Below are 26497 nucleotides of genomic sequence, written 5' to 3' on the forward strand. Positions count from 1 at the left end.
AAAAGACGATCATTTTAACACAGTGAAAAATCCTATATACCCTTCAAAACTGCAACTATTATTAAAAAGGGTGCAGAGATAGGTATGATGTTTTAAACTTTCAGTATGTAAAACCCAAAGAACAGATAAAATATAGCAATGAAGGCTTCTTATTTGAACAAACTGATTGGGGAAAATATTATGTTTTACCATTTCGATGTGTGAAAGATTCTAGCCTTCGATGGTTTCAGTGTAGATTACTGTGTAACATATTGGTTACTAATACTTTTCTATACAAGATTAACTACACTGATTCTCATATATGTAACTTCTGTAATAATTTTCCTGAAACAATACAACATTTATTTTTCGCTTCCGATAAGGTATACACTCTATGGGAAGCAGTAACAGATTGGATATTTACTGGAACGGGAACGGAACTATAATTCATTTTAATAAAATTATTATGTTTGGCTTGGGGACTATACCAGTCCTGTAGGGTCTACTCTTATCAGGGCCTGCATGTTTTGGCGGTGATTCGTGACGATACCATTTTTAGGAAAGTAATGTGATTCGTGTTTCATAAATATGTTCATTATTAAAGGAACTGTTCGTATTTCTGAGGTACACGTACCTTTTCTGTTACTAAGGTTATAATAAGCAATTAAAGTGAGCTCCGTGGTCTATTGGATAAGTTGTTGGACAATCAAGCCGACGGCAGACACATTCATTTATCTTTCTCATCTATCTCCCTCTGCCTATCATTCTCATTATCTCAATATAAAAAAACATTCCAGTTTCTCCCACGATTTCTATTTGTTTCGACCCTATCTGTCAGTTTCTTCTGAGCTGTCCGCACCATGGCCTACCCGTCACAACTTCCTCCACCCTCCGCCCCTGCACTCACTTGACATCCTCGTCCTCTGCCGCTAATAAAGCTGGTCTGAACCACGACACTAACTAATGACCGCTGGTAGTAGGGGTTCAGAGTAGGTGGTTACAAGTGCCTCTTAACAATGCCAGAAGTAACTAATAAACACTCCCCGAAGTGGTCAGACTAAAAGCTGATGGGAATGGCAAGTGTGTGGCACAGATAGCCACAAGAGACAAGCACCTGTCGCGGTTGGAGAGACAAGGACTGGGATGTGGAGGTGGACAGCGAAAGAAGTTGAACGATAGGAGGTGTTGCCAGATCGGGGGAAAATTAAATGGAATTCAAAGCAGAGAAAGGAAAGAGGCAATGGGATAAAATAAAATAAAAAATAAATAAAATAATAATAAGCAATTGACGAAACTATTTAACATATTCCTCGGGTCAATACCCATAACTCCTGCCGTGTGCTTTAATAATAATTAAAAAAAAAAAAAAATTAAAAAAATTAAAATAATATGTAAATAAACTTATATACATTATTTATAATGCAATTTACAAACTACATGTAGTCGAAAATCATTGTTTTAAAATATTAATTCTTAAATTCCAGATGCCAGGAAAACGCGATTTATGCTTTCAGATATTTAAACATTTCCGGGGGAGTATGCCCCTGAACACTCCCCCCCCCCCCCCCCCCCCCCCAATACAAACCTCGATAGATAACGGACTGAATGGGGAGGTAAAGAGAGGAGAGGAGGAAGGAGTGGGGGTGGTGGAAGGAGACTAAGGCATAAGATAACGTATAACAGCTGTAATAGTGTACGGATTTTATATAAATAATATTTATTACATACATGCAATATTCATACAATATATTATTGTATAGACGTCAAATGCATTCTTTCTGCCAGCAGAAGTGAAAGTTGGACACACACACACACACACACACACACACACACACACACACACACAATGAAAGTCTGACGATGGGGAATATATACAAATGCAAATAGGTTTGTCATCTTAAAGTCCATGTAGCACAAGTATATGGTAAACAAATGCCATCAAATCAGTTTTTCGATTTGGTCTGTATCTAGAGGTGTGATCAGGGGGCACTTGAACCTACCAAAAATACATACATACGTAGATACATACGTACGTACGTACGTACATACATACATACGTACGTACATACAAACATACAAACATACATACAAATACATACATACATACATACATACATACATGCATACATTATATACATGATCTCACAGTGTTTTTCTCTCCAGCGTGTGTATAAACAAATACCTCACAGTGTTTTTCTCTCCAGCGTGTTTATAAAGAAATATCTTACAGTATTGTTCTCTCCGTCATGTGTATAAAGAAATATCTCAGTGTTTTTCTCTACAGCGTGTGTATAAAGAAATCTCTCACAGTGTGTCTCTCCAGCGTGTATAAGGAAATATCTCACAGTGTTTTTCTCTCCAACGTGTGTATAGAGAAATACCTCACAGTGTTTTTCTGACCAGCGTGTATATAAAGAAATATCTCACAGTGTTTTTCTCTCCAGCGTGTATATAAAGAAATATCTCACAGTGTTTTCTCTCCAGCGTGTAGATAAAGAAATAGCTCACAATGTTTTTCTCTCCAGCTTGTATAAAGAAATATCTCACAGTGTTTTTCTCTCCAGCGTGTGTATAAAGATATATCTCACAGTGTTTTTCTCTCCAGCGTGTGTATAAAGAAATATCTCACAGTGTTTTTCTCTCCAGCGTGTGTATGAAGATATATCTCACAGTGTTTTTCTCTCCAGCGTGTGTATAAAGAAATATCTCACATTCTAATTCAACACATTTGTAAGAACGAATCTGATTGGATCTCTGCTAAAAATTTCAGGTGGTAAAATCACCGATATACCGGTCGCAAATTTTGTGGCAGAAATACGCCATAGGTTAAGCGAAGAACAGGGTTATTTTGTAATGACGTCATAAAGACAATTTCTGTAGCGTCCATGTTACGTACAGAAGTGGTTAAATACTGAGAAGTTTTTATGTCAGAAATGAACATAATTATTCTTTATTAGTCGTTATCTAATCACGAGAGCTGATTAAATATGTCAAATTATACATCTATGTTCGAACCGCTAACTGTCCGACCACCCATCGTCTGTTAATGGGCTGCCTAATGACGTCACCAGCTGGTGACGTTTATAGGCTTATTCTTACTACAAATGTGACAATTTCCTATTTAAAATCAACCAGCAAACAGTTTAATTAGAATAGAGATAACCCTACTGTGTTTTCCGATTTGCGTACGTATATCGGTGGTTTTACAGTCGCAAATTTACCGTTTGCGACAGTAAAACCACCGATATACGTCCGCAAATCGGAAAACACAGTAGGGTTATCCCCTAAGTGTTTTTCTCTCTGTCGTGTGTATAAAGAAATATTTCAGTGTTTTTCTCTCCAGTGTATGTATTACAGTGTTTTTCTCTCCAGTGTATGTATTACAGTGTTTTTCTCTCCAGTGTATGTATTACAGTGTTTTTCTCTCCAGTGTATGTATTTCAGTGTTTTTCTCTCCAGTGTATGTATTACAGTGTTTTTTTCTCCAGTGTATGTATTACAGTGTTTTTCTCTCCAGTGTATGTATTTCAGTGTTTTTCTCTCCAGTGTATGTATTACAGTGTTTTTCTCTCCGTCGTGTATAAAGAAATATTTCAGTTGTTTTCTCTCCAGCGTGTGTATAAAGATATACCTAACGGTGTTTTTCTCTCCAGCGTGTGTATAAAGAAATATCTCACAGTGTTTTTCTCTCCAGCGTGTGTATAAAGATATACCTAACGGTGTTTTTCTCTCCAGCGTGTGTATAAAGAAATATGTCAGTTGTTTTCTCTCCAGCGTGTGTATAAAGATATACCTAACGGTGTTTTTCTCTCCAGCGTGTGTATAAAGAAATATCTCACAGTGTTTTTCTCTCCAGCGTGTGTATAAAGAAATATCTCACAGTGTTTTTCTCTCTAGCGTGTGTATAAAGAAATATCTCAGTGTTTTTCTCTCCAGCGTGTGTATAAAGAAATATCTCACAGCATTTTTCTCTCCAGCGTGTGTATAAAGAAATATCTCACAGTGTTTTTCTCTCCAGCACGTGCATAAACAAATATCTCACAGTGTTTTTCTCTCCTGCGTGTATAAAGAAATATCTCCGTTTTCACAATGAGACCCTCACGTTTAGACCTATTCTCCAATCACTGAACAGTGTACAATATATTTATGACTCGTCGGCCTTCCGTTGTCTCTGACACGTGATTTTAATGTTGTACCACGTGATTTTACTGTCCTGCCAAGTGATTTTGCTATTATATCACGTGTTTACTGTTGTGCCACGTGATTTTAAATTATACCACGTGATTTTACTATTCTATCACATGATTTTACCAGTCTATCACGTGCTTTTACTATTATATAATGTGATTTTACTGTTCTACCATGTGATTTTATTATTATATCACGTGAGTTTACTCTTCTACCACGTGATTTTACTCTTCTACCACGTGATTTTACTGTATGTGTCGTCATCGCGTGCCCGAGACGTTCTACCGCCAACTGAATGAGTTTCGTACATTTGGTTCTGCCAGGTCGTCTGCCCTTGGTGTAAACTCAGATTGCTTGCCACCAGAGGGCGCGGAATTTTCAGTATGTCTGTGCCGACGTCACTTCCGCTTTCTGAGCTGCAACTCGGGGTTGACTCGGGCCGTTTTACTGGAGCAGCCGCGGGAGAACAACAGCCTCTGTGTAAAAATAAATAAAATAGTTTAGCAGTGTCGTAGAAGAAAGGAATGTTAAGATCTGGCGCAAACAGGATTTAGGTCATTTGGTAGAGTGCTCGCTTGAGGTGCTTGCGTCGCAGTATCTACCCACCTCGGTGGATCCATTGGGTTTTTCTCGTTCCAACCAGTACATCACAACTATTCAAATGCCGTATTATGGGCTTTCCTGTCTATTGGAAATTGCATATATATATATATATATATATATCCGTTGCTGCATTTGGAAAAATGTAGTGGGTTTCCTCTGTTGACTACGAGTCATACAGTTGAGTATTGTAATGTCAAGACCCTGAGGTTTGACTTGATCGGAAGGACCACAATAAAAATGTCACTTTCATGAACAGAGATATGTTTATAGTAATGTCAAATGAAAATAAAGTCCACTGGAACAGTGCTGATATAATAAACACCATTCTAAACACACACACACACACACACACACACACACACACACACACACACACATACACACACCAAAAACAATGGCGTCCGGTTAGAATATTGTAAAGTCAAGAGTAAACACAGTGTTACTTTCTATGACGTCACATTCAATTGATTAAGGTCACTTAAATACCTCCACCCTCAAAGTAAATCAGAACAAAAGAAATGCAATGATTAGAATTCCTGATAAACGGCATTTAAAAGAATTACTCATAAAATTAGAATTATAATTGCAGGCAAAATGTGATGATTAGAATTGCTGATAACATGTAAGGATTAGAATTGCTGATAACATGTGATGATTAGAATTGCTGATAACATGTGAGGATTAGAATTGCTGATAACATGTGAGGATTAGAATTGTGGATAACATGTGAGGATTAGAATTGTGGATAACATGTGAGGATTAGAATTGTGGATAACATGTGAGGATTAGAATTGTGGATAACATGTAAGGATTAGAATTGCTGATAACATGTAAGGATTAGAATTGCTGATAACATGTAAGGATTAGAATTCCTGATAACATGTAAGGATTAGAATTGCTGATAACATGTAATGATTAGAATTGCTGATAACATGTAAGGATTAGAATTCCTGATAACATGTAAGGATTAGAATTGTGGATAACATGTGAGGATTAGAATTGTGGATAACATGTGAGGATTACAATTGTTGATAACATGTAAAGATTAGAATTGTGGATAACATGTGAGGATTAGAATTCCTGATAACATGTAAGGATTAGAATTGTGGATAACATGTGAGGATTAGAATTCCTGATAACATGTAAGGATTAGAATTCCTGATAACATGTAAGGATTAGAATTGCTGATAACATGTAAGGATTAGAATTCCTGATAACATGTAAGGATTAGAATTCCTGATAACATGTAAGGATTAGAATTGTGGATAACATGTGAGGATTAGAATTGTGGATAACATGTGAGGATTACAATTGCTGATAACATGTAAAGATTAGAATTGTGGATAACATGTGAGGATTAGAATTGTGGATAACATGTAAGGGTTAGAATTGCGGATAACATGTAAGGATTAGAATTGCGGATAACATGTAAGGATTAGAATTGTGGATAACATGTGAGGATTAGAATTGTGGATAACATGTAAGGATTAGAATTGTGGATAACATGTGAGGATTAGAATTGTGGATAACATGTAAGGATTATAATTGTGGATAACATGTAAGGATTAGAATTGCTGATAACGTGAGGATTAGAATTGCTGATAACATGTAAGGATTAGAATTGCGGATAACATGTGAGGATTAGAATTGCGGATAACATGTAAGGATTAGAATTGTGGATAACATGTGAGGATTAGAATTGCGGATAACATGTAAGGATTAGAATTGTGGATAACATGTAAGGATTCGAATTGCTGATAACATGTAAGGATTAGAATTCCTGATAACATGTAAGGATTAGAATTGTGGATAACATGTGAGGATTAGAATTGTGGATAACATGTGAGGATTACAATTGCTGATAACATGTAAAGATTAGAATTGTGGATAACATGTGAGGATTAGAATTGTGGATAACATGTAAGGGTTAGAATTGCGGATAACATGTAAGGATTAGAATTGCGGATAACATGTAAGGATTAGAATTGTGGATAACATGTGAGGATTAGAATTGTGGATAACATGTAAGGATTAGAATTGTGGATAACATGTGAGGATTAGAATTGTGGATAACATGTAAGGATTAGAATTGTGGATAACATGTAAGGATTAGAATTGCTGATAACGTGAGGATTAGAATTGCTGATAACATGTAAGGATTAGAATTGCAGATAACATGTGAGGATTAGAATTGCGGATAACATGTAAGGATTAGAATTGTGGATAACATGTGAGGATTAGAACTGCGGATAACATGTAAGGATTAGAATTGTGGATAACATGTAAGGATTCGAATTGCTGATAACATGTGAGGATTAGAATTGTGGATAACATATAAGGATTAGAATTGCTGATAACATGTGAGGATTAGAATTCCTGATAACATGTAAGGATTAGAATTGTGCATAACATGTGAGGATTAGAATTGTGGATAACATGTGAGGATTACAATTGCTGATAACATGTAAGGATTAGAATTGTGGATAACATGTGAGGATTAGAATTGTGGATAACATGTAAGGGTTAGCATTGCGGATAACATGTGAGGATTAGAATTGCGGATAACATGTAAGGATTAGAATTGTGGATAACATGTGAGGATTAGAATTGTGGATAACATGTAAGGATTAGAATTGTGGATAACATGTGAGGATTAGAATTGTGGATAACATGTAAGGATTAGAATTGTGCATAACATGTGAGGATTAGAATTGTGGATAACATGTAAGGATTAGAATTGCTGATAACATGTAAGGATTAGAATTGTGGATAACATGTGAGGATTAGAATTGCTGATAACATGTGAGGATTAGAATTGTGGATAACATGTGAGGATTAGAATTGTGGATAACATGTGAGGATTAGAATTGTGGATAACATGTGAGGATTAGAATTGCGAATAACATGTAAGGATTAGAATTGTGGATAACATGTAAGGATTAGAATTGTGGATAACATGTAAGGATTAGAATTGCTGATAACATGTAAGGATTAGAATTGTGGATATCATGTGAGGATTAGAATTGCTGATAACATGTGAGGATTAGAATTGTGGATAACATGTAAGGATTAGAATTGTGGATAACATGTGAGGATTAGAATTGTGGATAACATGTAAGGATTAGAATTGTGGATAACATGTGAGGATTAGAATTGTGGATAACATGTGAGGATTAGAATTGCTGATAACATGTGAGGATTAGAATTGTGGATAACATGTGAGGATTAGAATTGCTGATAACATGTGAGGATTAGAATTGCTGATAACATGTGAGGATTAGAATTGCTGATAACATGTGAGGATTAGAATTGTGGATAACATGTGAGGATTAGAATTGCTGATAACATGTGAGGATTAGAATTGTGGATAACATGTGAGGATTAGAATTGTGGATAACATGTAAGGATTAGAATTGTGGATAACATGTGAGGATTAGAATTGTGGATAACATGTAAGGATTAGAATTGCTGGTAACATGTGAGGATTAGAATTGCGGATAACATGTGAGGATTAGAATTGTGGATAACATGTGAGGATTAGAATTGTGGATAACATGTGAGGATTAGAATTGCTGATAACATGTAAGGATTAGAATTGTGGATAACATGTGAGGATTAGAATTGCTGATAACATGTGAGGATTAGAATTGTGGATAACATGTGAGGATTAGAATTGTGGATAACATGTGAGGATTAGAATTGTGGATAACATGTGAGGATTAGAATTGCTGATAACATGTAAGGATTAGAATTGCGGATAACATGTGAGGATTAGAATTGTGGATAACATGTGAGGATTAGAATTGTGGATAACATGTAAGGATTAGAATTGTGGATAACATGTGAGGATTAGAATTGCTGATAACATGTAAGGATTAGAATTGCGGATAACATGTGAGGATTAGAATTGCTGATAACATGTAAGGATTAGAATTGCTGATAACATGTAAGGATTAGAATTGCTGATAACATGTAAGGATTAGAATTGTGGATAACGTGAGGATTAGAATTGCTGATAACATGTGAGGATTAGAATTGTGGATAACATGTAAGGATTAGAATTGTGGATAACATGTGAGGATTAGAATTGTGGATAACATGTAAGGATTAGAGTTGCTGATAACATGTAAGGATTAGAATTGTGGATCACATGTGAGGATTAGAATTGTGGATAACATGTGAGGATTAGAATTGCTGATAACATGTGAGGATTAGAATTGCTGATAACATGTAAGGATTAGAATTGCTGATAACATGTGAGGATTAGAATTGTGGATAACATGTAAGGATTAGAATTGCTGATAACATGTAAGGATTAGAATTGTGGATATCATGTGAGGATTAGAATTGCTGATAACATGTGAGGATTAGAATTGTGGATAACATGTAAGGATTAGAATTGTGGATAACATGTGAGGATTAGAATTGTGGATAACATGTAAGGATTAGAATTGTGGATAACATGTGAGGATTAGAATTGTGGATAACATGTGAGGATTAGAATTGCTGATAACATGTGAGGATTAGAATTGTGGATAACATGTGAGGATTAGAATTGCTGATAACATGTGAGGATTAGAATTGCTGATAACATGTGAGGATTAGAATTGCTGATAACATGTGAGGATTAGAATTGTGGATAACATGTGAGGATTAGAATTGCTGATAACATGTGAGGATTAGAATTGTGGATAACATGTGAGGATTAGAATTGTGGATAACATGTAAGGATTAGAATTGTGGATAACATGTGAGGATTAGAATTGTGGATAACATGTAAGGATTAGAATTGCTGATAACATGTGAGGATTAGAATTGCGGATAACATGTGAGGATTAGAATTGTGGATAACATGTGAGGATTAGAATTGTGGATAACATGTGAGGATTAGAATTGCTGATAACATGTAAGGATTAGAATTGTGGATAACATGTGAGGATTAGAATTGCTGATAACATGTGAGGATTAGAATTGTGGATAACATGTGAGGATTAGAATTGTGGATAACATGTGAGGATTAGAATTGTGGATAACATGTGAGGATTAGAATTGCTGATAACATGTAAGGATTAGAATTGCGGATAACATGTGAGGATTAGAATTGTGGATAACATGTGAGGATTAGAATTGTGGATAACATGTAAGGATTAGAATTGTGGATAACATGTGAGGATTAGAATTGCTGATAACATGTAAGGATTAGAATTGCGGATAACATGTGAGGATTAGAATTGCTGATAACATGTAAGGATTAGAATTGCTGATAACATGTAAGGATTAGAATTGCTGATAACATGTAAGGATTAGAATTGTGGATAACGTGAGGATTAGAATTGCTGATAACATGTGAGGATTAGAATTGTGGATAACATGTAAGGATTAGAATTGTGGATAACATGTGAGGATTAGAATTGTGGATAACATGTAAGGATTAGAGTTGCTGATAACATGTAAGGATTAGAATTGTGGATCACATGTGAGGATTAGAATTGTGGATAACATGTGAGGATTAGAATTGCTGATAACATGTGAGGATTAGAATTGCTGATAACATGTAAGGATTAGAATTGCTGATAACATGTGAGGATTAGAATTGTGGATAACATGTGAGGATTAGAATTCCGGATGACATGTGAGGATTAGAATTGCTGATAACATGTAAGGATTAGAATTGTGGATAACATGTGAGGATTAGAATTGTGGATAACATGTAAGGATTAGAATTGCTGATAACATGTAAGGATTAGAATTGTGGATAACATGTGAGGATTAGAATTGTGGATAACATGTGAGGATTAGAATTGTGGATAACATGTGAGGATTAGAATTGCTGATAACATGTAAGGATTAGAATTGCGGATAACATGTGAGGATTAGAATTGTGGATAACATGTGAGGATTAGAATTGCTGATAACATGTGAGGATTAGAATTGCTGATAACATGTAAGGATTAGAATTGTGGATAACATGTAAGGATTAGAATTGCTGATAACATGTAAGGATTAGAATTGCGGATAACATGTGAGGATTAGAATTGTGGATAACATGTAAGGATTAGAATTGCTGATAACATGTAAGGATTAGAATTGTGGATAACACGTGAGGATTAGAATTGTGGATAACATGTAAGGATTAGAATTGCGGATAACATGTAAGGATTATAATTGCGGATAACATGTGAGGATTAGAATTACTGATAACATGTGAGGATTAGAATTGCTGATAACATGTACGGATTAGAATTCCTGATAACATGTAAGGATTAGAATTGCTGATAACATGTAAAGATTAGAATTGCTGATAACATGTAAGGATTAGAATTGTGGATAACATGTGAGGATTAGAATTGCTGATAACATGTGAGGATTAGAATTGCTGATAACATGTGAGGATTAGAATTGAGGATAACATGTAAGGATTAGAATTGCTGATAACATGTGAGGATTAGAATTGTGGATAACATGTAAGGATTAGAATTGCTGATAACATGTAAGGATTAGAATTGCGGATAACATGTGAGGATTAGAATTGTGGATAACATGTGAGGATTAGAATTGTGGATAACATGTAAGGATTAGAATTGCGGATAACATGTGAGGATTAGAATTGCGGATAACATGTGAGGATTAGAATTGTGGATAACATGTGAGGATTAGAATTGTGGATAACATGTAAGGATTAGAATTGCTGATAACATGTAAGGATTAGAATTGCTGATAACATGTAAGGATTAGAATTGTGGATAACATGTGAGGATTAGAATTGTGGATAACATGTAAGGATTAGAATTGCTGATAACATGTAAGGATTAGAATTGTGGATAACATGTGAGGATTAGAATTGCTGATAATGTGAGGATTAGAATTGCTGATAACATGTGAGGATTAGAATTGCTGATAACATGTAAGGATTAGAATTGCGGATAACATGTGAGGATTAGAATTGTGGATAACATGTGAGGATTAGAATTGCTGATAACATGTGATGATTAGAATTGCTGATAACATGTGAGGTTTAGAATTGCTGATAACATGTGATGATTAGAATTGCTGATAACATGTAAGGATTAGAATGTCGGATAACATGTGAGGATTAGAATTGTGGATAACATGTAAGGATTAGAATTGCTGATAACATGTAAGGATTAGAATTGCGGATAACATGTGAGGATTAGAATTGTGGATAACATGTAAGGATTAGATTTGCTGATAACATGTAAGGATTAGAATTGTCGATAACACGTGAGGATTAGAATTGTGGATAACATGTAAGGATTAGAATTGTGGATAACATGTAAGGATTAGAATTGCGGATAACATGTGAGGATTAGAATTGCGGATAACATGTAAGGATTAGAATTGTGGATAACATGTAAGGATTAGAATTGTGGATAACATGTAAGGATTAGAATTGTGGATAACATGTAAGGATTAGAATTGCGGATAACATGTGAGGATTAGAATTGTGGATAACATGTAAGGATTAGAATTGCTGATAACATGTAAGGATTAGAATTGTCGATAACACGTGAGGATTAGAATTGTGGATAACATGTAAGGATTAGAATTGCGGATAACATGTAAGGATTAGAATTACTGCTACAACGTAAGAATTACAATTACCGACAAAACAATAGGATTAGAATTACTGATACACCCCCCCCCCCCCCCCCCCCTCGATAAAACAAAAACGCTATAGTTACCATCACCCCTGTCAAAATAGTTTTTAAACAAAATATTAAATTAAACTTTAAAAATATCAATAAAGGAAAAAGGAACCTTTCCTGTAACATATAAAAACGAATTCTGGTAAGATAGGTTATATTTACTTAGTACAAAGGCAAAATGAAGGTGTGGAAATTGACTCGTCGACCGCAGTAGGAATTTGAGTGTGGGACGTAGACCAGGTGTGTACGGTCGGTCTAGAATTGATTCCCATCGGTAGGCCCAGTGGGCTATTTCCCGTTCCAGCCAGTGCACGACGGCCGACATATCAAAAGACGTGCTCGATGCTATCCTGTGTGTGGGATCCCTCGTTACTAATGGCAAAATGTAACGGGATTTCTCCCCAACACCGTCAAACTTACCAAATGTTTGATATCCAATAAGTGATGGTTAATAAATGAAACGACCAACGAGTTCTCACCTGCGACACAGCACGACGACGAGGACGACGACGATGACAGCCAGCATGATGGAGGCTACAGTCCCGGACACGATAACAGCACCTACACGAAAACATATCATACAGAGTTATAAACCTGGTGAAACCAATACTTAATGACAGTCCCGGACACGTTAACAGCACATACACGAAAACACATCATACAGAGTTAAAAACCTGGTGAAACCAGTACTTAATGACAGTCCCGGACACGATAACAGCACCTACACGAAAACACATCACATAAAGTTATAAACCTGGTGAAATCAATACTTAATAACAGTCCCGAACACGATAACAGCACCTATACGAAAACACACCATACTGAGTTATAAACAGTAAAACTAATATTTAATGACAGTCTCTAGCACGATAACAGCCACTACATGAAAACACACCATACAGGGTTAAAAACATAGTCAGGCACGGCGGAAGCAAATAGACATTGGGTGTGTGGGTGGGGGGGGGGGGGTGGCTTAGATTGAGGATGCAGAGCAACGTTTCTACGGGCCTTGTGGGAATGATCCCCCGTAAAACTAGATGTTCTAAAAAGAAATTTCCTGCATTCTACAAGTGCATTCAGATTTAAGGTTTAAGATTTACTACCAATAATATTTTTTATTCAGAATTATTGCCAGATAGTGAAACCAATATTTAATGACAGTCTCTGATACGATATCAGCACCTACACGAAAACACATCATACAGGGTTAAACCAAAAGTAAAGGACTCGATTAGTGAGTTGTGTTCGCGGGGCACGACTTGAAGAGATCTTTCCGGCACTTAAATAAGTATAAATTTCTATACAGTATAGATATATAGTATGTGATATTTTTTAAATACTTCCAGAATTTTATAACTGCAAATTAGATGCAAATTACATGTAAATTAACTAACTCACGACACTACATTTATTGACATTTAACGTACTATGGTAACACTCCATAATTGACGTATGCATTAGGCATCAAACAAAAACATTTCAATAGCAACTTTACACTGAAATTTTTTTAGCGTTCTGAAAACAAAAATCGTCAGGTATTAGGTTATTTTTAAGCAAGAATATCCAAAATGACATCACTCAAATTTGATATCATTTTTATTCAAAAAGACACCACGTCACATTCTTACGTCATTTGAATATCAAGTAATGGCTGCTTGGAACAGAAGTTCCGTATACGGGATGGTGCATGAAAAAGATCCCTTGCTGCTAATCGAAAAGAGTAGCCCATAAAGTGGCGACAGCGGGTTTCCTCTATCAATATCTGTGTGGTTCTTAACCATATGTTTGACGCCATATAACCGTAATTAAAATGTGTTGAGTGCGTCGTTAAATAAAGCATTTCCTTCCTTCACTAACTACTCTTACATCGATCATTTTGAAGTCTGCTCATACAATATGTCACAATATGTCACGCTCATACAATATGTCACAATATGTCACGCTCATACAATATGTCACGCTCATACAATATGTCACGCTCATACAATATGTCACGCTTCAATCACTAATACACACGCGGCAGGAAGAAGCTCAGCTGCACCCCGAATCATTTTGAAGTCTGCTCATACAATATGTCACGCTTCAATACAATATGTCACGCTCATACAATATGTCACGCTCATACAATATGTCACGCTTCAATCACTAATACACACGCGGCAGGAAGAAGCTCAGCTGCACCCCGAAACATTTTTGAAAGGGGGTACTATCAGGTTTCTTCCTCTAGTGTGTGTATTAGTGTAAAAAAAACGTTATCAGTGAACTGGAAAATTATTGGTGTAAAGCTATTTACGTCAAACATTGGATTACGGCTAAGAGGTGCTATACTCAAGAAAAGCTTGCAATAAATAATATATCCATGTCTTCATCAATCATCTCGGAGGCGGGACGTAGCCCTGTGGTATAGCGTTCGCTTGTTGCGCGGTCGGTCTAGGATCGATCCCCGTCAGTGGGCCCATTGGGCTATTTCTCGTTCCAGCCAGTGCACCACGACTGGTATGTCAAAGGCCGTGGTATGTGTTATCCTGTCTGTGGGATGATGCATATAAAAGATACCTTGCTGCTAATCGCAAAACGTAACCCATGAAGTGGAGACAGCGGGTTTCCTCTCTCAATATCTGTGTGGTCCTTAACCATATGTCCGACGCCCTATAACCGTAAATAAAAGCTGTTGAATGTGTCGTTAAATAAAACATTGCCTTCCTTCACCAATCATCTAGGGGGCGAGACGTATGGTGCATATAAAAGATCCCTTGCTATTAATGGAAAAATGTAGCGGGTTCCTTCTCTAAGAGTATACGTCAACATTATCAAATGTTTGAGATCCAATAGCCGATGATTAATAAATGAATATGCTCTAGTGGTAACGTTAAACAAAACAAACTTTTTCATCAATCATCTAAGAACGGGAAGTAGCCCAGTTAAGCTTTCGGTCTAGAATCGATCCCAGCCAGTTCACCACGACTAGTATAGAAAAGACCGTGGTATGTAGTGTCTAGTATATGAGATGATGCATATAAATGATCACTTGCTTCCCAATTCAAAAATGTAGCGGGTTTCCTCTCCAAGACTATACAATATCACATTTTTGACATCCAAAACCCTATTATTAATAAATCAATGTGCTCTAGTGGTGTCGTTAAACAAAAGAAACTTCTCTTTCATCAATCATCTGGTTTTGATAAGTTTCCACATATCGCTGAATATTCTAACGTGGAAACAGCGAAGGCACCACATTGCCCATGCAGTTTTCTAGCCAATATCATACAATGACAGAATTGTGTCACAATCAGAGAAGACACTTGGAATGAATAAGCCTTGGAACCTTTCAGAAAATAAAAACAACCTGGACCACTCGGGAACTTTAATCTTGGACCTGTCTTGTTGTTTTTTCTCTTCTTTTTTTTCTTCTTTTTTTCCTATGTGTTGTTAAACATTTCATCTAAATTAAGATATTTACCTGTTGGCACCAAAGACCTTGGCGGACCGACTTCACCTGTTTAAAAAAGAAGAGAATATTGGACGTTAGAAAGTTGTCTTTACAATATGGAGTTTAGACAATACATATATCGACACAGAGTCGTGACATAACAACCAGTGGCAGACAAGCATTTAATTTGATTATAATCTGGGCCTGAAGCGATCTTAGCGCTAAGCTCGCCTTAACCACATTCAGTACTTATGCACGTCAAGGTGATCTTAGCGCTAAGATCGCTGTAACTACATTAGGTACTTATGCACTCAAAGTGATCTTAGCGCTAAGTTCGCTATAACTACATTAGGTACTTATTCACTCAAGGTTATCTTAGCGCTAAGATCGCCGTAACTACATTAGGTACTTATGTACTCAAGGTGATCTAAGTGCTAAGTTCACCGTAACTGCATTAGGTACGTATGCACTCAATGTAATCGTAGCCCAAAAATCGCCGTAACTATATTAGGTACTTATACACTCAAGTTCTTTAATCACATTAAGCTTTACATATATAAACAAAAATACATAACCACAGGAGAACAAAATTCAATAAACAAGAAAACATACATGTCACATGAAACAAATGAACTACACACATACGGAAAATGCCTTTAAAAACTTCTTTTCTTAATTTAACTGCTTTATATAAATATTTTCCAAAATTACATAAAGTTTTAGAATTGTGTACATTATATAATTGCATTAACTTAAAAAATTATGGCTTTTTCCAGTAATAAGGTTTAATGTATCTTTTTATCAAATCAGTATATAAGGAGCATTTTAAAATAAAATGAAACTCATCTTCCATAACAACAGTGAAAACATAATCTATCATGTCGCTGTGTATGACTATATCTGCCAGTTTCAATTGCTAACATATGAGATGACATTCTAAATTTTGACACATATTTTCTATAAAGTACTGGAAGTGGTTTCCGTAAATAAAATTGCAGACTGAATGTATCTGTAAAATATTTGTACATAATACATTTTGGCGAAATATCAATTTGACTCCTAATATATTGCATAGCTTGGTCTAGAATTCTTTGTTTGATTACAGATAAACATCCAGGATATAGTACTTGATTAAACCATATATCCCCCAAACCCAAATTATTCAATTCCTTTTTAATGTGGTATACCCAGTTTTGTTCTTTATAATTTTCTACTCTATCATACAAAAATTCATAACAATTCTTCAATAATTAGATGTCACTAACAGCTTACACCAGTATTTAATCATATTATATATCCGCTGGTATCTTAATGGATAACGACCAAGTTCTGCATAAATCATTACATTACATGTAGATTTCTTAACACCCAACTGTTTTTTTTACAAAATTCCATATGGATACGCTCAATATTAGCTCCCTTGTGTGAACCCCATACTTCCGATGCATAATGCAAAACACTACCAATATAATAATCAAACAATGATAACATAGTTGCTGGATTGAGATAAATAGCATTAACATTTCGGTTCAATGCAAAAATAGCTTTTCTACCTTGCTCAGAAATTTGTTATCATAGTTTAATACAATACCCAGGTATGTAAAGTTATTCACAATTTCAATACAGTTATAATCGTAGAACCATTTTTCATTCTCTCTAAGTTTACCTGCATTTCTAAAAACAACAATTTTTGTCTTTGCATTATTTACATGTAGATCCCATTTTCTAGAATAATCTAGCAAAGTGTCTAATTGTAACTGCAAATCATCAATTGATTCTGAAGGTGATCTTAGTGTTAAGATCGCCATAACTACATTAGCTACTTATGCACTCAAGGTGATCTTAACACTAAGATCGCGGTAACTATATTTGGTACTTGTACACTCAAGGTGATCTTAACACTAAGATCGCGGTAACTATATTTGGTACTTCTACACTCAAGGTGATCTTAACACTAAGATCGCGGTAACTATATTTGGTACTTGTACACTCAAGGTGATCTTAACACTAAGATCGCGGTAACTATATTTTGTACTTGTACACTCAAGGTGATCTTAACACTAAGATCGCGGTAACTATATTTGGTACTTGTACACTCAAGGTGATCTTAACACTAAGATCGCGGTAACTATATTTGGTACTTGTACACTCAAGGTGATCTTAACACTAAGATCGCGGTAACTATATTTGGTACTTGTACACTCAAGGTGATCTTAACACTAAGATCGCGGTAACTATATTTGGTACTTGTACACTCAAGGTGATCTTAACACTAAGATCGCGGTAACTATATTTGGTACTTATACACTCAAGGTGATCTTAACACTAAGATCGCGGAAACTATATTTGGTACTTATACACTCAAGGTGATCTTAACACTAAGATCGCGGTAACTATATTTGGTACTTATACACTCAAGGTGATCTTGGTGCTAAGATTGCTTCGTGGAACGGGCCCTGAACGACACAACCATTACCACTATTAACAGTCGTATTTTGGAACACATAAAAGTGATGTGTTGGCAAGGCTGTGACGTCACAGTCATGTGCTTTGTTCATAGGTGGACTGCCCATCTCACGGACAATAATCCTTCTTGACCTAGCCACTAGAAACAAGACCCCTACCCTCACTCTAACTACAAACAAGACACCCCCACCCACCCTCATAATAACTAGAAACAAGACCCCAACCCACCCTCACTCTAACCAAAACAAGACCCACACCCACTCTCATTCTAACTACAAACAAGACCCACACCCACTCTCACTCTAACTAGAAACAAGATCCCCACCCACCCTCACCCTCGCTTATATTTATTTTCGTGCGCTGTCCTGGGCATACTGGGCTGTCTGTCCAGAACAGTGGATTATATTAGTAGAGAAGTTAGTATAGTGGTCTTACACCTACCCATTAACCACGACACCACCGAAGCCAAAGTGTGTTAGCAGGGTAAAACCATGAATATTCATATTACACAACGTACACATACCTTGTGTTGCACACATTGTGAGTTTGCCACCGTCCTCTGATTCAGTGTTCACCTCGAGATATCCTTCTCTGCATCGACAGCTGCCTGCTTGGCACACGGTCAGCGGGTCTCGACAGTGCGTCGTCTGTTGACACCTTCCCCCGACCCCCACCGTCTTCGTGCAGACCCGCCCCACGCACTCTAACGCACCGGAACACTGTACTCTGTGGACGCAGCTCTCCCCTTCACCCACCACACTGAGACAGAGTTCGTTCTTACACTCCAGCGGGCCGTCGCAGTCGGAGGTGGCGGAACACTCCTCGCCCAGCTGCTTCTTCAACATGCAGACTCCGTCAAGACATTTAGCGAACTCGTCCTTGCATTCTGTGTTTAACACACACGACTCGCCGAGTTCTTTCGGAATGGAGCATCTGTTGGTGATGCAGGACGCCAGTGGGTGCCTGCATTCCGCGCGATCACGACACGGTTCTCCCAGACTCCTCAGGACGAAACATCTATCATTGACGCACTCAGCCTTGCTGTCCCGGCACTCCGACCTGGCCGAGCAGCGCTCACCGTTCGCCTTCTTCATGAAGCATGTATTGAGTACACAGTGTGCTCCCACGTCTTTACACTCGGCTGTCTCCGTGCACCACTCGCCCAAAGCTCGCCTTATGGCACAGACGCGGTTGTAGCAGACAGCTGAAGGATCCTCGCAGTCGTCGACTTCCTGGCATGCCTCGCCGAGTTGCTTCTTGATAAAACACGCGCCTCGTCGACAAACTGCGTGTGGGTGCTTACACTCCCCCGAGGTTCGGCAGCTGTCGCCGATATTTCGTTTTAAGAAACAGACACCTAGATAGCAGTCAGCAGAACTGTTTCTGCAGTCGGACTTTTGTGAACACTTTTCACCAATGTCTTTCTTCACAAAACAGATTCTGTTAACACAGTCTGCTAATATATTATGACATTGTTCCTTTTCTGTACAATGTTCTCCATTGTTCTTGATGAAACAAAAACCATTATAGCATACTGCTGTAGAATTGATGCATTCTCCTTTTTCTATGCACCTTTCGCCAATTTCCTTTTTAATAAAGCACAGCCCATGGTAACACTCTGCCAAAGGATCATGACACTGTTCCTTTCTGGTACACGCCTCTCCAATCTCCTTTTTAACAAAACATACACCATTAAAACATTCAGCTACAGAATTGATACATTCGCCTCTGTCTGCACACGTTTCTCCATCTTGTCTCTTAACAAAGCACACGTTCCTGTAACAGTCCGCTAATGAATTTCGACATTCTCCTTTTTCTGAACATCTTTCACCAATTTTCTTTTTAACGAAACAGACACCCTTATAACATTCAGCGACTGACCCAACACATTCTCCGTTTTCTGAACACGTTTCGCCAATCTGTTTCTTAACAAAGCAGACTCCCTTGAAACAGTCTGCCAACGAATTCTCACACTGCCCTTTCTCTGAGCATGCTTCCCCGATTTGTTTCTTAATAAAACAAACCCCATTATAACATTCAGCTGTGGAGTTAATGCAATCTCCTCTATCTGAACATGATTCCCCGATCAACTTTTTCATATAACAGACACCATTGTAGCAATCTGCCCTGGCATTCTTACACTCACCCCTCTCGCTACACACATCTCCCAGTCCCTTTTTAACAAAGCATACCCCTTTGTAACACGTAGCAGAAAGGTCCGTGCAATCCGTGTCATCTCGACAAGGTTGTCCTGTTTCCTTCTTGATGAAACAAACGTTTCTATGGCACACTGCAGACGTGTTCTTACACTGTCCATTTTGTGTGCAGCTTTCTCCAATGTTTTTTTTAATAAAACAAATACCATTATAGCAATCAGCCGACGTATTTCTACACTGCTGTTTTTCATAGCAGTTTTCTCCGACCTCCTTCTTCATAAAGCAAACGCCTTTATAACACACTGCAGAACTATTTTTACACTGTCCACGTTCTTTGCAAGATTCGCCAAGATTTCTCTTGACAAAGCATGTGCCGTTATAGCAGACAGCAACGTTGTCTTTACACTGTTCCCTTTCTGTGCAGGTTCCCCCGACGTCCTTCTTGATAAAACAAAAACCTGCAAAGCACGTCACAGAATCATTTTTACACTGTCCTGATTCGGTACATCTTTCGCCTACTACTTTCTTTATGAAACAAACACCCTTATAGCAATCAGCTGAACTATTGCGACAGTCGCTTGTTTGATGGCAACTTTCTCCTAGTTTCTTCTTCAGAAAGCAGACATTGTTGTCACACACAGCTTGTTGGTCGTCACACTCTCCGTTGTCTTGACAGGATTCCCCAAGTGCCTTTTTCAGAAAGCAAGCACCGTTATAGCACACAGCATGTGGGTCTTTACAGTCACTGCTCTCGGAACAACTTTGTCCAATATCTTTCTTAATGAAACACACACCTCTAACACATTCGGCATAAACAATCTTACATTCGGCCCTCTCCGTACAGTTTTCCCCGAGATCCTTTTTGACGAAACATACACCACGGAAGCAATCAGCAAACTGATACCTACATTCAGTTCTGTCAGAACAGGCTTCTCCGATGTCTTTCTTGATAAAGCATTTCCCGCTGTGACACACGGCCGACGTGTTAACACACTCCCGACTGTGAGAGCACGGCTCGCCAAGATCTCGTTTAATGAAGCACTCGCCTTTGTAACAGTCTGCCTGCGCATTCACACATTCCCCCCTCTCTGTACAGTATTCCCCGAGCTTCTTTTTAACGAAGCACATGCCCTTGTAACAGTCGGCTGTTGGTAGTCTGCATTCCCCTTTGTCTGTGCAGCTTTCCCCGAGTTCTCTCTGAATGAAGCACTCTCCACGGTAACACACAGCCAAGAAGCTGGCGCATTCACTCGTGTCCGCACAGCGCTCTCCAATCTGTCGTTTAACGAAACACCTTCCTTTGAAGCAATCCGCCAACAAATTCTTACACTCAGCCTTTTCCAGGCATGTCTCTCCAACCTGCCTTTTGATGAAACACCTTCCTTTGAAACAGTCTGCCCTCGCGTTAGAACACTGCCCTTTGTGAGTGCAGGGCTCGCCCAGCTGGCTTTTAACAAAGCACATGCCTCTGTAGCAGTCTGCTGTCTGATCTCTGCACTGGTCTCTCTCCGAACAATACTCACCAATTTCCTTCTTCACAAAGCACCGACCTCTGTAGCACTCTGCCGTGGAAAGACGACACTCGGCACTCTCGGCACACACCTCTCCCACCTCCTTCTTGAGAAAACACAAACCTTTGAAACAGTCAGCAAACGTGTTTCTACATTCTGCAGTGTTGTTACATGTTTCGCCAAGCTCTCTCTTAACGAAACACACGTTGTTGTGGCAACTGGCTGAAAAGTTCTTGCACTCTGCTTTCTCATTGCAGAGCTCGCCGATCTCCTTCTTGACGAAGCAGACGCCTCTGAAACACACTGCGGTGGGATCCGCGCACTCTCCACTCTCCCTGCAATGTTCACCAAGTTGCCTCTTCACAAAGCAAACTCCCCTGTAGCAATCGGCCGACGTGTTGTTACACTCGTGTTTCGCCGTGCAGTGCTCGCCGAGGTCTTTCCGTAGAAAGCAGACACCATTCAGGCAGTCGGCCATCGAGTTTTCACACTCCCCGTCTTCCCTGCAAGTCTCTCCTAGCTGCCTCTTGATGAAACACACATCTCTGTAGCAGTCTGCCGCAGATTTCTTACACTCTTCCTTCTGCACGCAGCTCTCCCCCAGGTTCCTTTTCAGGAAACACACTCTGTTAAAACAGTCTGCTGTGCTGTCCACACACTCACCCTGCTCCGTGCAGCTTTCTCCCGTCTGTTTCTTGATGAAACACACGCCTCTATAGCAGTCAGCTAAAGGGTTCTTACACTCACCTCGTTCCGTGCACGCATCACCTAAATCCTTCTTAAACATGCATACGCCGCGGTAGCAATCAGCAGTAAAGTTTTTACACTGTTCACGTTCTGTGCACCTTTGTCCGATGTTTCTCTTCATGAAACACTGGCCGAGGTAACAGTCAGCCGACGTGTTGGTGCATTCCCCTTTCTCCACACAGGATTCACCAATGTTCTTCTTTAGAAAACAGACTCCATTGTAACAGTCAGCCGACGTGTTTCTGCATTCCCCTTTCTCCACACAGGATTCACCAATGTTCTTCTTTAGAAAACAGACTCCATTGTAACAGTCAGCCGACGTGTTTCTGCATTCCCCTTTCTCTACACAGGATTCACCAATGTTCTTCTTTAGAAAACAGACTCCATTGTAACAGTCAGCCGACGTGTTGCTGCAATCCCCTTTCTCTACACAGGATTCACCAATGTTCTTCTTTAGAAAACAGACTCCATTGTAACAGTCAGCCGACGTGTTGCTGCAATCCCCTTTCTCCAAACAGGATTCACCAATGTTCTTCTTTAGAAAACAGACTCCATTGTAACAGTCAGCCGACGTGTTGCTGCATTCCCCTTTCTCCACACAGTATTCACCAATGTTCTTCTTTAGAAAACAGACTCCATTGTAACAGTCAGCCGACGTGTTGCTGCATTCCCCTTTCTCTACACAGGATTCACCAATGTTCTTCTTTAGAAAACAGACTCCATTGTAACAGTCAGCTGATGTGTTCTTACATTGTCCTCTTTCAGTGCAAGCTTCACCCAGCTCCTTCTTGAGGATGCAGACTCCATTGTAACAGTCAGCTAGAGAGTTTTCGCATTCACCCTTCTCAGTACAGGTTTCCCCAATGTGTTTCTTTACAAAACAAACACCATTGTAACAAGAAGCTGAGCTATTTCGACACTGCCCTTTCTCACTGCATGTGTCGCCAATTTCTTTCTTTATAAAACATGTCCCATTATAACAAGACGCTGAACTATTTTTACACTGTCCTTTCTCACTGCACGTGTCGCCTATATCTTTCTTTATAAAACATGTCCCATTGTAACAAGACGCTGAACTGTTTTTACATTGCCCTTTTTCACTGCATGTGTCGCCTATATCTTTCTTTATAAAACATGTCCCATTGTAACAAGACGCTGAACTGTTTTTACACTGTCCTTTCTCACTGCATGTGTCGCCTATATCTTTCTTTATATAACATGTCCCATTGTAACAAGATGCTGAACTGTTTTTACACTGTCCTTTCTCACTGCATGTGTCGCCTATATCTTTCTTTATATAACATGTCCCATTGTAACAAGACGCTGAACTGTTTTTACACTGATTCTTGTCTGTACAATTCCCACCTTCACGTACCGGCTCGACACAGGTATGGTTCAAACAAAACGCCGTTGAATTCCTACAGTCTGTCATATCATCACACCTCTCTCCAAACTCCTTGAATCGGAAACACCTTCCTTTGTGACACCCGTCTGTCGTGTTCTTACATTCCTCTTTTGCTGAGCACCGCTCTCCAATGTCTTTTGTCAGAGTGCATATGCCGTTCAAACAGATAGCCGAGTTGTTCAGACATTCTTCTTTAAAGGAGCAGCTCTGTCCTAGTGTCTTTGGTACGATGCATGTCTTCTTAATGCAGACGGCAGATTGGTTTCTGCAGTCATCATCGTGCGTGCAGTTCCCGCCCATTTCCGACAGCAGACGACAGACGCCGAAATGACACGCGGCTGTTTCATTCAAACACTCAGGCTTGGCTGTGCAGTTCTCGCCAAGGTTTCTCGGAATGATACAATGACCATTTCTGCACTCCGCTGAACTGTTTCTACATTCCGAAGTGTCTTTACAACTCTCACCTAGCTCTCGTGGAATAGTACAGTGACCAATCAAACATTCAGCTGAACTGTTTCTACACTCTGCTGATGTAGAACAGTTTGCACCAAGATCCTTCTTGATGAAGCACATTCCATTCAAACATACTGCAGAATTGTTTTTACAATCTGTTTTATCTGTACAATTTTCCCCCAACTCCTTTAGTACAAAACAAACTCCTTTATGGCATTCAGCAGAACTGTTTTTACAATCCGTTTTATCTGTACAATTTTCCCCCAACTCCTTTAGTACAAAACAAACTCCATTATGGCATTCAGCAGAACTGTTTTTACAATCTGTTTTATCTGTACAATTTTCCCCCAACTCTTTTAGTACAAAACAAACCCCTTTATGACATTCAGCAGAACTGTTTTTACAATCCGTTTTGTCTGTACAATTTCCCCCCAACTTCTTTACCACAAAACAAACTCCATTATGGCATTCAGCGGAACTGTTTTTACAATCCGTTTTATCTGTACAATTTTCCCCCAACTCCTTTAGTACAAAACAGACTCCTTTATGGCATTCAGCAGAACTGTTTTTACAATCCGTTTTATCTGTACAATTTTCTCCTAAATCCTTTAGTACAAAACAGACTCCTTTATGGCATTCAGCAGAACTGTTTTTACAATCCGTTTTATCTGTACAATTTTCTCCTAAATCCTTTAGTACAAAACAGACTCCTTTATGGCATTCAGCAGAACTGTTTTTACAATCTGTTTTATCTGTACAATTTTCCCCCAACTCCTTCGTGATGAAGCAAACTCCTTTCTGGCATTCAGCAGAACTGTTTTTACAATCTGTTTTATCTGTACAATTTTCTCCTAAATCCTTTAGTACAAAACAGACTCCTTTATAGCATTCAGCGGAACTGTTTTTACAATCTGTTTTATCTGTACAGTTTTCCTCCAACTCCTTTAGTACAAAACAGACTCCTTTATGGCATTCAGCGGAACTGTTTTTACAATCTGTTTTATCTTTACACTTTTCCCCCAGCTCCTTTAGTACAAAACAGACTCCTTTATGGCATTCAGCAGAACTGTTTTTACAATCCGTTTTATCAGTACAATTTTCTCCTAAATCATTTAGTACAAAACAGACTCCTTTATGGCATTCAGCAGAACTGCTTTTACAATCCGTTTTATCTGTACAATTTTCTCCCAACTCCTTTAGCACAAAACAAACTCCTTTATGGCATTCGGCAGAACTGTTTTTACAATCCGTTTGATCTATACAATTTTCCCCCAACTCCTTTAGTACAAAACAAACTCCATTATGACATTCAGCAGAACTGTTTTTACAATCTGTTTTATCTGTACAATTTTCTCCCAACTCCTTTAGCACAAAACAAACTCCTTTATGGCATTCAGCAGAACTGTTTTTACAATCTGTTTTATCTGTACAGTTTCCCCCCAACTCCTTCGTGATGAAACAGACTCCTTTATGACATTCAGCAGAACTGTTTTTACAATCCGTTTTGTCTATACAATTTTCCCCCAACTCCTTTAGCACAAAACAAACTCCTTTATGGCATTCAGCAGAACTGTTTTTACAATCTGTTTTATCTGTACAGTTTCCCCCCAACTCCTTCGTGATGAAACAGACTCCTTTATGACATTCAGCAGAACTGTTTTTACAATCCGTTTTGTGTATACAATTTTCCCCCAACTCCTTTAGTACAAAACAAACTCCTTTATGACATTCAGCAGAACTGTTTTTACAATCCGTTTTGACTGTACAGTTTTCCCCCAACTTCTTTAGCACAAAACAAACTCCATTATGGCATTCAGCGGAACTGTTTTTACAATCCGTTTTATCTGTACAATTTTCCCCCAACTCCTTTAGTACAAAACAGACTCCTTTAT

At 38.3% G+C, this 26497-nt stretch overlaps 1 protein-coding gene across 1 annotated transcript; it reads right to left on the reverse strand.

Annotated features, from left to right (window-relative positions):
* Nucleotides 1–1677: 1677 nt before the first annotated feature.
* Nucleotides 1678–24491, reverse strand: LOC121372852 (fibrillin-1-like). The gene is made up of 4 exons (XM_041499290.1): nt 18857–24491; nt 15898–15933; nt 12917–12998; nt 1678–4643 (listed from the first exon to the last, which is right to left on the reverse strand). The coding sequence occupies exons 1-4, from the start codon at nt 24450–24452 to the stop codon at nt 4400–4402; spliced, it is 5958 nt and encodes a 1985-aa protein (XP_041355224.1). The 5' UTR covers nt 24453–24491; the 3' UTR covers nt 1678–4399.
* Nucleotides 24492–26497: the final 2006 nt, after the last annotated feature.

The sequence above is a fragment of the Gigantopelta aegis genome, chromosome 5, assembly GCF_016097555.1.
Source record: "Gigantopelta aegis isolate Gae_Host chromosome 5, Gae_host_genome, whole genome shotgun sequence".
In the NCBI taxonomy this organism is placed as follows: Eukaryota; Metazoa; Mollusca; class Gastropoda; order Neomphalida; family Peltospiridae; genus Gigantopelta; species Gigantopelta aegis.